We start from the raw sequence: 13,750 nt of genomic DNA on the forward strand, positions 1-13,750 counted from the left end.
GAGGGAACGACCAAAAATGCGTAATCAATTTTAGAACCCTGGCTTTTCATTAGTTTAACAACATTTTTCGCAGCCTGAACTGATGAACATTCAGCCAGTTGCATTTGTAAGAAACAGCTGACTGAATTTCAGCAAGTCAGAGATAGTGACGTTTAAGGAATACCCAAGATATGGAACAGCTGACGAACAGCTGACCGAATTTTAGCAATTCAGAGATTTAGTTTAGGGATTACCCAAAACGTTTTCCTAACAGAGTGTAAGATTTGCTCGCTAGAGGTGAGCAACGATTTCATCAAAACATCGGTAAAGTCAATCGACGTTTTTGTGTGGTGTACCGTTCGGAGTTTGCCGTTTTCCAACACTCAAACCGAGCGTGTTTACGCCGGTGCCGCCAATAGTCTACTGTTTTCCCTGGATTTGTATAATATTTTATGGTAATTAAAATATGCCTACTTCCAAACTGCATGCCAACATGAGTTACCGCGAGGTCATTCCGAAGAACCTCAGTCCGGCGGAGTGGATTGAGGTAAAGATAAATACGGGTGAGTTGCATGTCATATCACTGGGGGAATCTTCGTTGACCCTTTAATTTGCACGCAAACTAGGAACCCAGAGCACTCTGCAGGATCTGAAGACATTTGAAACCTCCGGGGGCTACTGCTTCAAAAGCAGGACAAACGTACAAACCAGGAACCGATTCATATATTGGTAAGTTTACTTCAAAATACAATGTGAAAAATTATAGACTTACCACAATTATTAACTGCAGGCGCGCCTACCAGGATATGCTGGAACTCGCGGAGGTCAGCTTGGACATCTCATTGCAGCGGAATCACCTGCGTCTGCGCTTTACCGACTCCGCCGTCCTGAATGTTTCACTCACGGAGCAGGCCAATTCCATCACCCTGCTGGTGGTCACTGTTAGCAGTGTGCATCGCTATTTGTTCCCCCTGAATATAGCTGGCCAGGATGGATCCAGCACTACTTTCCCCGAGGATCTGCTGTCCCAGTCCATTTTCTACGACGTCAGCGAGAAGATCAACGATCCGAGCACCTTCTATGTGACGGATGGCTTCGGAACGATGCCAAACGTGGCCGTCTCGTATCTTTCGCAGAACTCTCAGTCAGCCTACTTTGCTGTGGCCTACCAAAGCAAACTGCTGCTTCATGTCATGAACTGCGTCACCGGCCACACGGTCACCCACGAAGTCAAGGAGCCGCATCTGATGCCTCGCTTTCTGTCTAATCTCAAAGGTGCCCTTACGTGAGTGGATGAATCTCTCTAAAAGCATTTACTCTAACTGTTTCAATTTATTCAAGTGGCCGCTCGGAAACGCTGGAGGCAGCCACGGCCATGGCGTTCAGCGAAATCGAAGGGGACCTCTTCATTCTGGTGCTATACCGCAGTAACGAGCTGCGATTGTGGTCAGTGGATAGCCTACAAACGGTAGCCAGCATTAACTGCTCCGCGGGATCGGGCCATGGAGGATCAGGAGCTCAAGGATGTGAGTATTTAATTTTATATAAATTAAATTAAATTACATTTACTTATAATATTCGAATTATTTTGCAGCTCAAAATAACCAGCTCCGCAAGATAAGCGATCAGAACTTCTGCCTGTTTATATCCCACGACAATCTAGCGGAGTTCATTTGCGTCAGCATTAAGCCAGATGCCGACGAAGCTAGCGGGCTCAATTTGGTGCAGAACTCAGTAGCGGCGCCACAAATGAATCTGGTCGACTTCGATGCCACATCCACGCACATCTGGGCCCTCTGGAGCAACGCTGAAGGAGATTTCCATGTCTCTGCCATTTATTTGGGTTCGAATAACTCTATCAAATGGGTTTCTGCTGCCCTCGAACCTCCACCGGATCGCTACTGCCTCACCATGGAGCAGGGAGTGGATCCACGAGAGTCTTACTGCTCCTACATCTTTCATCCGGGTCGATTTGACCGTAATGTGATTGCCAAGGCTCTGTATGTAAGTATCAACAAAATATTTTCGTAATGGGTAAGATTTTCTTAATTGAGCTTACGAAAAAATCAAATCTGGTATCTTCAAAGCTGGCCATGCTAGTAACCTATTTAAAACATTATCATGACCATTTAAATGTGATAAACATATTTTATTTAAAAACATAAAAAAAGGTTACATTTATACATAATAGAAATTGTTCAAAGGTAAAAAAATATTTTTTCTATATATATATTTTATTGTTATTAAACAAACAATTTTAACTAATTACAAAATTCATAATACCTTTAAACACATAAAACAAACAAACACTATGGGCCTACTCTTCAAGGAAAATTGTTTTTTTATATGATCATTTTAACTTAACTTTTGGGAATTAGTAAACTAGTTTCAATTAATTATATAAATACAGTACAAATTAATTTTAAGTTAATACGATTTTATGATGTTTTGATGTTCGTTTTACAGATGTTCAGGCGCGTTAACTTGCAATTCGATGTGAAGCAGCTTTCCATGTCAGTGCTGAAGGAGCAGGTGTGCCAGGCCGTCGAGGACGAAATCCAGAACGAACTGAAAGACTTTGTGGTTACCGACGAGGAGTATTTGGAGATTTCTACGCGGCTGTGGGATCGTTTCTACTCGTGCTGCGAACAGTACCACATTAAGTTTTCGGAGCCCACAGGACTTGCGGTTCTAGGTGGCATGGATGCCGTTTGCTTGGTGAGGCGGCAATCCTTCGCCCTGCTGCGTCCCTGCGAGGTGCTGGAGCATCTGCTGCTGATCGGGGAGCACAACGACGAGGTGGCTACCTACGTAGCTCCACTGTTCCGCAACGATCCCGAAATGGCCAAGGGCTTTGTTGACCTCATGAATGTGGTGACCCTCTTAGACAAGGTGATATCGGAGGACATAAAAATGGACTTGGATAAGCAGCTCTATCAGCGGGAGTCGCCCATGGATGTGATAGCCAAGCTGGTGGCTAGAATCACTATGGGCGATGATAATGGTCCGATGCTGCCATCGAGCTGTTTGAAGCAAATTCACCAGGAGGTCCAGCAAATACCAAACCTTAAACCCGCCATGGAAATGCTGCTCGATGTGCTGTGCATGATTGATCCAGATGCGCCGCCGCATGGTAAAACTCTTATTGATTTTAAGTTGGCAAATAGTATGATATCTATTGCATTTAATTTCGTAGATTATTCCCTTTCTACACGTTTTTTGCAACCATCTGGAGCTCTATTGGGCAGCGAATATGGACTTTCCATCTTGTCCGAAACGGTTAAGCAAATGGCCACAATACGGTAAGTTTAAAAAAAAAAAACACTTTATTTGCAAACAATCCAATCAAATTTTCTTACTGAATATTATTAAAAAGTTAACTTACAATTTAACATTTTTCGCATGTAGGTTTTCCGTTTGCCGCAACCTTTTGATATTGCAGTACTTGGTTTATGGTCAGAAAGGAATGGACAGTGAAAACGTTTTAACAAACATAAATTATCTGAACTCGTATTATACTCTGGTCTGGATTGCCGAGACGCCCATTTCATCCAGTACCCCACCTGGATTGTAATACAATTTAACTAATTTTAATGAACATTTTCACATGTTAACCCATTCTTTTTTCAGTGAGGCCTCTATGCAGCGGTTGAGCCGGGCGCAACTATTTAGCGGCTATACACGGCCATATTCGAGCCATTTGCGGAATAATGGCAATGACCAGACCACTCTGCTCAGTTTGTTCCTGCAGTCCAAGGGTTTGTTTAGCGCTCTGTCCATGCTTCTGAAGACCGACAGTATGCAGCTGGAGTCGGAGCAATTGAACCTCCGTCAGAGTTTGCTAGAACTTGTGGGCTACATCAATAAGATGCTGTGGCCAGAGTCTCCCATATATGTGTTCCCAGAGTGGTTGTTTGGCACCTGCCATCACATCATTGTGCAGGACTATGTTCGCATTTTGTCCAGCTGGTGTTCCGTAAAATCTCATGCCAGTAAGCATACATTGGGGCTTACAAAGATCCTTTACCTGATACTTTCTCCTTCCGCAGGATGCTTTATGTTAGCAGCTTCCTTGTTGGATTGCGGTGAGGCTCACAAGGCCGTGCATCTGTTCCATGAAACGGCAACCGGCGTAGTGAAGGATGACTTCCTCTTCGAGCATGTACTGAAAAACACTCCGCTTTACTGCAAACTGCAGGAGAGCGTCACCCGGGGCGAACCGATTTCTGCCGAAGACAGAAAACTGGCCATTGTTCACTATTATCTGAAGGTTATTCAGCTCTTTGAGCAGCATTCCGCGCTCGACTACGTCATTCAACTGGCCGAAATGGCCATAAGTGTGCTGCAGCAGGATGATCCTCAACTGCCCATGTTCCAATCGATTGTGTTCAATAATCATCTGCAGCTGGGACACTATGAGGAGGCTTACTGCGCTTTAGTCTACAATGCGGACACCTCGAGGCGAAAAGATTGCCTTCGTCAGTTGGTCATTACGCTGTTCCAGAGCAAATGCCTGTCCCTGCTCATGCAGTTCCCCTACATAGGATTGCAGGACGAGTTTGAGAGCATTGTGGAATCCCGGGCACGGTCAATGAGCATCGATCAGAACGAAGTGTACAACTTTTTGTATGCATTCCACACGAACAAGGGTAACATGAGAAAAGGTTGGTATAAAAATCTCTATAATATCTGTCAGCTAAAACAATGAATTAATTTATTTATGATACAGCTGCTACGGTTATGTACGAGCAGGCCATGCGCTTTCAAGTAGAGAGCGATGCCCCCAACGCGCTGGAGAAACGATGCTCCTCCCTCTTGATTTGTCTCAATTCGTTGCACTTAGTAGACAGTCGCTATAGGTGGATTGCCAAGCCAAAAATTGGCGACGAGAGAGTGTCGTCGTCCATGGATCAGAATAACGACGTTGGTGAACCCAAGGACGATGACGATAAAAACCGTCAGGAGGTGATTGTCCTAGAGCTGGCCGATATTCGCAGGGAATTGGTGCACGCCGAAGCTGTGCATGAGCTCTCGCACTTCTGCAAGGATGTTGCTGCCTATGAGCGGTCATCGCCAGAAGAGTTGTCTTACCTACTGGCAAGCTGTGGTCTGTACACGGCCGCCCTGAAACTTTCCCGGGGACACTCGTTCTCCGTGCTGCACATATTCGAGAGTCTGACAGCGGCTTGCAACGCAGCCACCGAGGACAAGGACGTGGATGCCTGGAATTGGCTGCAAAACAACGACATGGCGGGTAAGCAAGCGGTTTTTCTAAGTAAAAAAAAGTTAAATTACTTACTTTAATTTTTATCTTAGACCTCCCTCATCGAAGTAATGCCGCTGACATGGCCTGGACGTTGCTCCAAAAACTGGTGGTGGACAACGAGGCAAAGGACTCCACTTTGATACGAAAGAGCGTAGTTCAAAGGCTGCTCGTATTGAATGCCTTCGTGCCGCAGTGGCTGATAAACTCCTATAAGTTATCCCATTCCCGGGAGCTTCTCCAGTTGTTCGTCAAGCATAACCGCCTTCTGGAAGCCGCTGATCTTGGCTGTGAAATGATCGCCGGCATGTTGGGAGCAGGCAGCGAGTACTTCGATTTCAAGCACTCGGTCAATGTAACAAATCCCCAGCTTTGCTTTCCCATCAACACAATCGACCTGCTGCTGTACGCACTGAAGATTAATGGCAAGGAGGATATTGAATATGAAATGGTAAGAATCTAATTTTGGATCAAAAGTAAACATAAACGAGTAAACTTTGCTAAATACCGACTTAATTGCCATTTCAGGCGTATGTTAAACTGGAGGAGGAGGTCAACAGGTACATTGAGACCATAAAGCGCACCACCGAGGACAAGATTAGTATGGCCATCCTGCAGAATCGAGAGGAACGACAGCAGCAATTAATCCATTAGATTGTTTTATTCGGTTTATATATATAAGTTTCTTGAATTAAAAGCTAAGAGTGTGCGTAAATATGAAGTTGGTTAAAAATCATCCGTCATGACCAGCTCAGAAAGGAATTTTTTGTAGATGTTCATGAACTGAGCGACGAACGCTTCCAGGTGGAAGATGTGCTTGGCACCAGTCTGCATTCGGTGTTCATACTCGGTGGCGAACTCGAGGGTCTTGGCCTTGATGGACATATCACAGTTGTTCACCAGCTGCTCGACCAGGCCGCGGAATATGAGATTGGGCGGTACGCCCTGGGTCAGCAGCTCGTACAGCCGTTCGCGGATCTTCTCCAGCTTGCCGGGCGTTTGCTCGCTGATGATCTGGGAGGCGGTTTCGCGCAGGAACACCTGCCAGTCCAGGTCGGGAATCTCCTGGTTGGCGGTGAATGGCGCCTTGGCCACCTTGGCGGCCTCCAGCATCAGCAGAGCACGTCTAAGATTACGCTCCGACTTGTCCACCACCCGCTTGGCCAGCTCTACGGGCAGTGCGAGGCCTTCCCGCTTGCAGGTGCTCTGCAGAATGGACACTATCTCCGTTTCATTGGGTGCGGCCACCCGGATGCCTAGGCAACGTGAGCGAATGGCCGGAATGATGCGGGACGTCGAGTTCACCGAGATGATGATCCGACACGTGGCCACATACTTCTCCATGGTGCGGCGCAGGGCGTGCTGGGCATCCTTGGTGAGCTCGTCGCCCTCGGAAATGACGATCACCTTGAATTCCCGCTGGCCGCTGATCTCTATTTGGTGCGTCTGGGCCACCTGCTTAATCAAATCGATCACCACGGTGCGGTCGTACATGCCGGCATCGGAGGGATTCACCTCCAGGTGGTAGTTGCTGCTGACCGTCATCACCTCGATCTTGCGGTTGGAGGGCGTCGTGAACGTCATGGTCTCGCTCCTTAGGCGCTCCACGCCGGCTCCGTACATCTCCCGCAGCAGGCACATGATGCGGGTCTTCTTTCCGGCACCCGAGGGTCCGTAAAACATGAGATGTGGAAAATCGCTCTGCTTGCACAGGTTACGCAGATTCTCCGCCTGCTCCTGTTTGAGAAAAACGCAAAATATTTAATTAAAACCTTTTTTCAATTCAAGGTGCTGAAATTGAGTGAGAAAATGTTTATGGATGCTAAGGCTCCTGCCATAATTTACCTTGTGGAAATCCAGCTTGGACAGTTCCCGCGGACGGTATTTATCCACCCAAAGTGCCATTGCGTCTACGCATGCAAGGATCTAGAAATAATTTAACAAACAAATTTAATTCGCGCCTTTTTGCACAAATGCGGCTAAAGATGGTAAAAAAAAAATTTAAAATTAATCGATACATCGATAATTTAATTTATAACGATAAGGCAGCATCGTTTTTGCCAAGGAAGAGTGACCAGTTGTTAGCCGTTTTAAAATGCCGACCAAATGCGGCCACCTTTGCGAATTGATTTGGTATTTTAAGTAGAAAAACCTGCGACCTTACTGCATCTATCAGTTTTTTTTGTCGCAAAACTTAAGTATATTAAAAGTAAGAAATCCATAGAATTGAACAAAATTCGCGACGAGCACGCATGGAGAACGGAGTGGAACATGGTGTGGACGAGGCGGGCGAGAACCAGGTGGTGAGCAGCTCCGACGGCGAGGGCGACTGCGATGGTGATGGTGTTGAGGAAGGGGAGGGTGAGGTGCTGCAGCCGCCGCCGCCGCTAATAACAAACGATTGTGATGTGGAGAGGGGCGAGGGGGAGCGTGGACTGTCGGTGACGGAAGCTGTGGACGCCACTCCGGATTCCGGACCACCGCCCCTGGACGAAGCCCCACCTGGAGCCCTGCTGGAAGACAACCTGTGCGACAAGGATGTGGACAGCGATGCTGGTGACGAGGACAACGACGAAGAGGTGAGCAGGCCCAGAAACCACTAGTTAACTACTTTCTTAACATAACTCCTCTGCAGGCCAAGGAGAACTACGAGGGCTTCAACGGCACCGGGCGCACCGTCACCCTGCAAACCCTGATGGCCGCCAATGTGCTGCAGCCGGGCCTGGGGCTTATGACCATCGAATATCTGGGCCAGAAGTTCGTCGGAGATCTGCTGGCCGACGGCAAGATCAAATCGCATGAGACTGAAACCATATTCCTCACGCCCAGCGCCTGGGCCATGCATTGCAAGCGGATCATCAATCCAGAAAAGAAGAGCGGCTGTGGCTGGGCCTCGGTAAAGTACAAGGGCAAAAAGCTGGACTCCTACAAGAACACGTATCTGCGCAAGTGCGCCTTGCAGAAGGAGACGCCTCTGGATGACTGCGACCCAGGTACGTAAATGTCACCTGCTCTTTCCCTGACAATCCGTGCTAATCCGTTCCATCGTTTCCGCAGATGCCGAACGCAAGTCCGACTCCCCGGAGATTGTCGTCAAGCGAACTGTTTTCGCCCACAACACCGTATCGAATCGCAATGTAGTTCAGTGAGTAATCCAAGTGCAACACGATTATAAGGGAGGGTTGTTTTTGAAAATAGAAATAGAAGAAAAGACAGCAGACTTGTCAATCAATCAATATCCTAGATTTCAATCAGTTTAAACGCAATTATAGTTGAAGAAATTTCTTTACTTATTCAAACATAAAATTGTAACTTCAAGAATTTGGTTACACAGAAATTTGTGTTAATGTTAAATGTAGAAATGCCTTAATTAGACTTCAAATCTTAATAGAAGCTTGTTTAATACTTTTAAATTTTATGTTAAATTTTTTTTCGAAAATTAATAAGACTTCTTCCCTAATACATTGCTTTTCACCCACAGTGATGCCAACATGCTTATTGAATCGGTGCCGTTTACTTCAGTGGGCAAACTGCAGCCATTCCTCATCACAGTCAACTCCTCTGCCCTTCTGCTGGCGGACTTTCACTGCCATCTGACGGTGCGCGAGGTGTGCGGCTATCTGGGGGGCACTTGGGACATGAACACACACAGTGAGTCCGGCTCGGCTTGCGATTCCCTCTGCATATGCATTTTCTACATGTCTGTCAATTTCAGCTCTGTCCATCACAAAGACATATCCTTGCCGCAGCACGCGCTTCGATCGACAGCGAGCCGGGGAAGTGGAGCGCGACATACAGAAGATGATGATCCAGGATCAACTGCTGTTGGTCGGCTGGTATCACTCCCATCCCCGGTTCCAAGCGGAACCCACTCTGCGGGATTGCGACTCGCAATTGGACTACCAGATTCGAATGCGCGGTGCCAGCGATCTCACCTATACGCCCTGTGTTTCCCTGATCATATGTAAGTAAAATCTAATGACTTACAGGATCCTTAAGAAATCCCAATTTAAATATAACAAATTAAAAAAAAAAACGGAAGCTCACTTGGTCAAGTCGATGTAATTACATTTTAATTGTAGTGTATCTATAATTTGGCGATCGATTATGACAACTATATTATCATACAAAATATCTATATAGAATTATATCTTATATTATGATAAAGATTTCCTTACTATTTTTCTATCAGTCTACAGATCTTCTTCTCTTAATGGAAAAGAAAAAGTTTTTTTTTACATATTCAGATAGCTCTACAAATTATTATTCAGCAAGAACAACAACAACGACATTTTCGTCGCTTTTTTCAACATTATATTATTATTTATTTATTATTTTAAATTACATTTTAATAAGGCCAATTCCAGGTTCGTAATTACTTAGCTTCTTTGTATTAAAGGTTTAAGGTATTATCTAAGCACGATTTTATTTTGCTGCCATAAAATTTGTATACGATTTTCCACTAGATTCTAATTAAATGTTGTATCTTGAAAATGACTTATCTTTGCAGCCCCTTACTATGATGAGAATCCCACGCTGGAGTCGGTGGTCAAGTGCATTTGGATCGTGCCGCCGAACGAGAACAGGCAGTCCATGGAGTACGGCAGGCCCATGCTGATGCAGTACTCGGTGCTGCCGGACAAGGAGATACCCGAGGAGGTGCGCTCCGAAATCCAGCTGTGCGTGGACTACTACTCGCAGTACCGGAGCGAGGTGGTCAAGTTCCGGAACATCTACAACAACGACGTGACCTACAACGAGAAGCTGAAGAACACGCTCTACCCGAAGTTTCCCTCCAAGCAGAGCGACAAAGCGCTGTGGAACTGGATCTGCGCGGTACTGGACTGCGAGCAGGAAGACGACTTCATTCCACCCAAGACCATCAAAATCATCGACAATGAGGAGCTGGAAGTGAAGGAGGAAGACAAGCCTGTTGTCCTGATGGATCTAAGCAGCGATGTAAAGATACCGCCGCCACCCAAGGAGGAGCTGTTCAGTGAGGCGATGGGCGCCTTAGAGGAGAGTGCGCGCAAGGTGGAGGAGGAGAGCAACGCACAGGCGGAGCAGAAGGCCAGCGAGCTGAAGGTGATGTCGCTTCAGGAGCAGCTCTGCATGCCCTCCGGACTGAACATGAACCCGGTGCGAATGCTCTCGCCGCTGGCCACTCCAAACCCCACGAGTCATGCGGCAGTGCTGCCCAGTTTGGTGGCCCCAACTTTGCCGGCGGCAGCCACCAGCCAGCTGCTTCCACCTCAAATGCCCGCAGCTACCGTGCCACCAGTCATCCCACCAATTGCAACGACTTCGGCCCTGACCTCCGCTCTGAGTGCGTCGCCCAGGGACAGTCCCATCACCATCCAATCGAACTCCGCCAGTCCGGCCAAGTTTGAGGTGCCGGTAAGGGCGTCGCCGTCGCCCGCCAAGTCGGACGCCTCGTCGCACGCCTCCACCTCCCGCACCCGTAACTCTCCGGCGCCCAGTCCGGGCAAGTTCAGCGTTAGCGACATTGCTCGCAACAGTCCGAGCATCACGCCCAACAAGTATGAGGCGGCCGCAGCTGCTCTGGTGCCGCCAGCCGCAGCTTGCCTGCCCACGGCCAACGATCTGATGGCCGCCAGCTTGGCTCAGCTGGCGGGACAACTTCCGCCGAACTTCCTGCAAGGCGACCTGGCCGCTCTCTTCCAGCAGCAGCGCAAGGATTACGGCAGCTCGTCTCTCAATCAGCTAGCTGCGGCTGCTGCCAAGGTGGGTGGCTCCAAACAGAGCAATGCCACCGCTTCCTCCGGTCTAAGTGATCCCAATGTGGCAGCCGCTGTGGCTGCCTACTCGAATAGCTTCAATATGCCGCTGCCCACGGGAGTGGGCATGGGAGGAAGTGGCAACAGCAATGCCCACGGTAGCAGCAAGTCGAAATCGGAGCGATCATCGAAGTCGTCGTCCTCTTCTTCCTCCTCCAACTCCAGTTCCACCTCCAATTCGTATAAAACAAAGCTGATGAAGGAGCTGGACGAACTGAAAAATGATCCGCTTAAGATGAGCGAGCTCATCCGTTCTCCGGAGTATGCTGCTCTGCTCCTGCAGCAAGCAGAAGCACTGGGAGCCACCACACTGGGCACCCTGGGCTTTGGATCCGACTACAGCTATCTGACTGGAGCGGGATTGGGAGTGCCCGCTGCTAATGCTTTGACCGGAGGTCAACCCTCGAACTCTTCGTCTGGCAAGTCCTCGAAAAGTTCGAACGCCGCAGCAGCGGCGGCGGCGCTCAGTGCCGATTACAACAACCTGATCCAGGCATCGAAGCTGCTCGGCTACGACTCCTACATGCAGCAAAGCAAGCAGAGCAACGACCTGAACGCGTTCCTCCAGCAGCAGATGGCAGCGGTGGCCGCCGCCTCGATTCCTCCGCCACAGCAGACTTCGTCCAGCGGCAGTTCCAACAGCAGTTCATCCAAGAAGCAGCAGCAACAGCAACAACAACAGCTGCAGCAGCAACATCAGCAGCAACAGCAGCAGCAACAACAGCAGCAGGCGGCTGCGCAGGCGGACTACACGGCTCTGCTGCAGACCTACACCAAGTTGTTTGATCCCAACAACCAATTCGCAGCGGCAATGAGCTCCAACAAGCATATGGCCGGAGCCCACAACGAGCTCTCCGCTCTTCTCTCTTCGGGAGTGGGCGTGGCAGGCGGTGGTGGTGGTGGAGGAGGTGGGTCAAAGCAAAAGCAGAAGGACATACAGAGCGATATGCTGAATCAGCTGCTGCAGCTCGAGAAACAGGACTCGGAGATCAAGGCTCTTTTGTATCGTCAAAACAAAGCTGCGGCTGATTTGGACGCCCTGTTTGCCACGCCCTCGGGCGCGGTTGTGGGTGCTGGATCCTCGGCTAATGCCATGAAGTCCGGAAACTCCTCGGGCAGTGCTGGCGTTTCCGGCATGTCCTCACCCTCTTCCCTGTCCAATCAAGCGGCCTACTATAACGCGCTGGCGCAGGAAAAGATGCAGGACTATGCTGCCTTCTTTCAGCAGCAGCATGGCAAGTACGGTATACCCGATCCACTGTCGAAAACCACACTGGCGGCCAACAACATGTTCATGACTCCTTCGGCCCTGTTCAAGATACAGCAGGAATCGCTGTCGGCCATGATGATGAAGCCGCCCAAGTCCACGACGCCTTCATCGGCGCGCACCCGGGAATCATCGGCCTCGCCAGCCTTGGAGCGGCTGACGCCCACCAAGTCGGCCAACAGCGGAGGAGGAGGCGGTGGAGGCGGTGGCGGTGGGGGAGGCAGCAACTCCAACTCTGCCGGCAAGTATAACTTTAGTGCCGTGGACCTGGCCATCTCGAGCGTGCCCTCGAACACACCCTCGCCGGCGCCCTCCGACGGCAGCAGCAGTTCGTCGCATCGACGTCCCTCGCCGGACTTGAGCCGCCTCTACGGAGAGCTGGCCCCGCCTGGAGCACTCCTCGGCAGCGGTGGAGTGCCCAAGAAGCGCATGGAGTTCGCCTCGGTGGCGGATCTGGCTGCACCGCCGCCGGCCAAGATGCCCAAGAACAGCATGGGCGATGACATCCTCAACCTGTCGCACGACTAAAGTAGCCCAAATGGAATGGAATCCTTGCCAGAGCAATCACAATCGCAGCCGCAATCGCAATCGCAGTCGCAGTATTTCCCCAAAACAGTATATATTCCCATACTTAATGCCGCGTAGCATCCAATTAACATACCAGTGTCCGTCATTTTAATCGCCCAATCAGTATCTCTCTGGACAAACGTTTTATTTTATTTCTTCCTTTTTACTTAATTAAGCTAGTGTAAAGTTCATTGATCAGAATAATGAATTTACAATCATTTCTTTTTGAATACCTATATATTAAAATATGTTCTTCATCCAGATATGCCGTGCATATCCACAATGATTTTCTCAGTCCTACGAGTGAATCTCCGCTTTTACTCACCTTTGAAGGGCTGTATGTCCTTAAACGTTTAATTTAATGTACTCGTACTAATTTAGGTTTAATTACCGCATAAAAGTACTTTAAGTATTTTAATATACAGACAGCGCACAACACATCAACTGTATTGTATTGTATTGCCTACCGCATTAACTATAACTTTGAATCTTTGCCGCAATAAATTAAACGACTAGTTACTTAGTTTACGAAATCTGAGTTTCTTTTAGATTTGTTGCAGTGTATTCTTGTTTTAGTGGGATTTAATGGAAAAACAAACTTTAACTAAACTTAAACTTACCAAAATTACTTAATTTTATAAGGTACTTTATTGTGGAATATCTTTATTTTTATTTTTTCTAATTACTGAGTACAATTCAACACATGTTAGATAAAGTAGAAAAGTAATATTCAAATAGGTTTACCCCTTTTGTAAACCAGTAAAACCGCTATGCTAAGTAAATCACGTATGCTTTCCAGTTGTTTTAGTGGTACGATTTAGTTGGTAACAAAATCAAAACAATCCACACGCATAAACAACTGGGGGCAGGTGTTTA

At 48.0% G+C, this 13,750-nt stretch overlaps 3 protein-coding genes across 4 annotated transcripts; 2 read left to right on the top strand and 1 right to left on the bottom strand.

Moving 5' to 3' along the window:
- Positions 1-344: 344 nt before the first annotated feature.
- On the top strand, positions 345-6,004 carry LOC128263409 (nuclear pore complex protein Nup160 homolog). Of its 2 annotated transcripts, XM_052998441.1 has the most exons (13): positions 345-542; positions 606-708; positions 770-1,264; positions 1,321-1,505; positions 1,574-1,983; positions 2,446-3,112; positions 3,176-3,281; positions 3,388-3,549; positions 3,610-3,971; positions 4,029-4,643; positions 4,709-5,233; positions 5,296-5,693; positions 5,771-6,004. In XM_052998441.1, the coding sequence occupies exons 1-13, from the start codon at positions 446-448 to the stop codon at positions 5,894-5,896; spliced, it is 4,251 nt and encodes a 1,416-aa protein (XP_052854401.1). In that variant the 5' UTR covers positions 345-445; the 3' UTR covers positions 5,897-6,004. The 2 variants fall into 2 exon arrangements, with proteins under 2 accessions (XP_052854401.1, XP_052854400.1); XM_052998440.1 differs by having other exon boundaries at positions 2,446-3,281.
- LOC128263412 (replication factor C subunit 3) lies at positions 5,874-7,246 on the bottom strand. Its single transcript, XM_052998443.1, has 2 exons — positions 7,088-7,246; positions 5,874-6,979 (listed from the first exon to the last, which is right to left on the bottom strand). The coding sequence occupies exons 1-2, from the start codon at positions 7,145-7,147 to the stop codon at positions 5,969-5,971; spliced, it is 1,071 nt and encodes a 356-aa protein (XP_052854403.1). The 5' UTR covers positions 7,148-7,246; the 3' UTR covers positions 5,874-5,968.
- Positions 7,247-7,392: 146 nt separating this feature from the next.
- LOC128263411 (MPN domain-containing protein CG4751) lies at positions 7,393-13,407 on the top strand. The gene is made up of 6 exons (XM_052998442.1): positions 7,393-7,821; positions 7,878-8,235; positions 8,300-8,387; positions 8,724-8,893; positions 8,958-9,206; positions 9,753-13,407. Exons 1-6 carry the CDS (start codon positions 7,495-7,497, stop codon positions 12,833-12,835), a joined length of 4,275 nt encoding a protein of 1,424 aa, XP_052854402.1. The 5' UTR covers positions 7,393-7,494; the 3' UTR covers positions 12,836-13,407.
- Positions 13,408-13,750: the final 343 nt, after the last annotated feature.

The sequence above is a fragment of the Drosophila gunungcola genome, unplaced genomic scaffold (assembly GCF_025200985.1).
Source record: "Drosophila gunungcola strain Sukarami unplaced genomic scaffold, Dgunungcola_SK_2 000001F, whole genome shotgun sequence".
NCBI classification, from domain to species: Eukaryota; Metazoa; Arthropoda; class Insecta; order Diptera; family Drosophilidae; genus Drosophila; species Drosophila gunungcola.

Coding starts and splice junctions, on each gene's coding strand:
- LOC128263409 (XM_052998440.1), top strand. CDS start 446: ATGCCTACTTCCAAACTGCATGCCAACATGAGTTACCGCGAGGTCATT. Junction 709..769: donor AGGAACCGATTCATATATTG/GTAAGTTTACTT, acceptor TATTAACTGCAG/GCGCGCCTACCAGGATATGC. Junction 3,550..3,609: donor TCCAGTACCCCACCTGGATT/GTAATACAATTT, acceptor TTCTTTTTTCAG/TGAGGCCTCTATGCAGCGGT.
- LOC128263412 (XM_052998443.1), bottom strand. CDS start 7,147: ATGGCACTTTGGGTGGATAAATACCGTCCGCGGGAACTGTCCAAGCTG. Junction 6,980..7,087: donor CCAAGCTGGATTTCCACAAG/GTAAATTATGGC, acceptor TTTCTCAAACAG/GAGCAGGCGGAGAATCTGCG.
- LOC128263411 (XM_052998442.1), top strand. CDS start 7,495: ATGGAGAACGGAGTGGAACATGGTGTGGACGAGGCGGGCGAGAACCAG. Junction 7,822..7,877: donor ACGAGGACAACGACGAAGAG/GTGAGCAGGCCC, acceptor ACTCCTCTGCAG/GCCAAGGAGAACTACGAGGG. Junction 9,207..9,752: donor CTGTGTTTCCCTGATCATAT/GTAAGTAAAATC, acceptor TTATCTTTGCAG/CCCCTTACTATGATGAGAAT.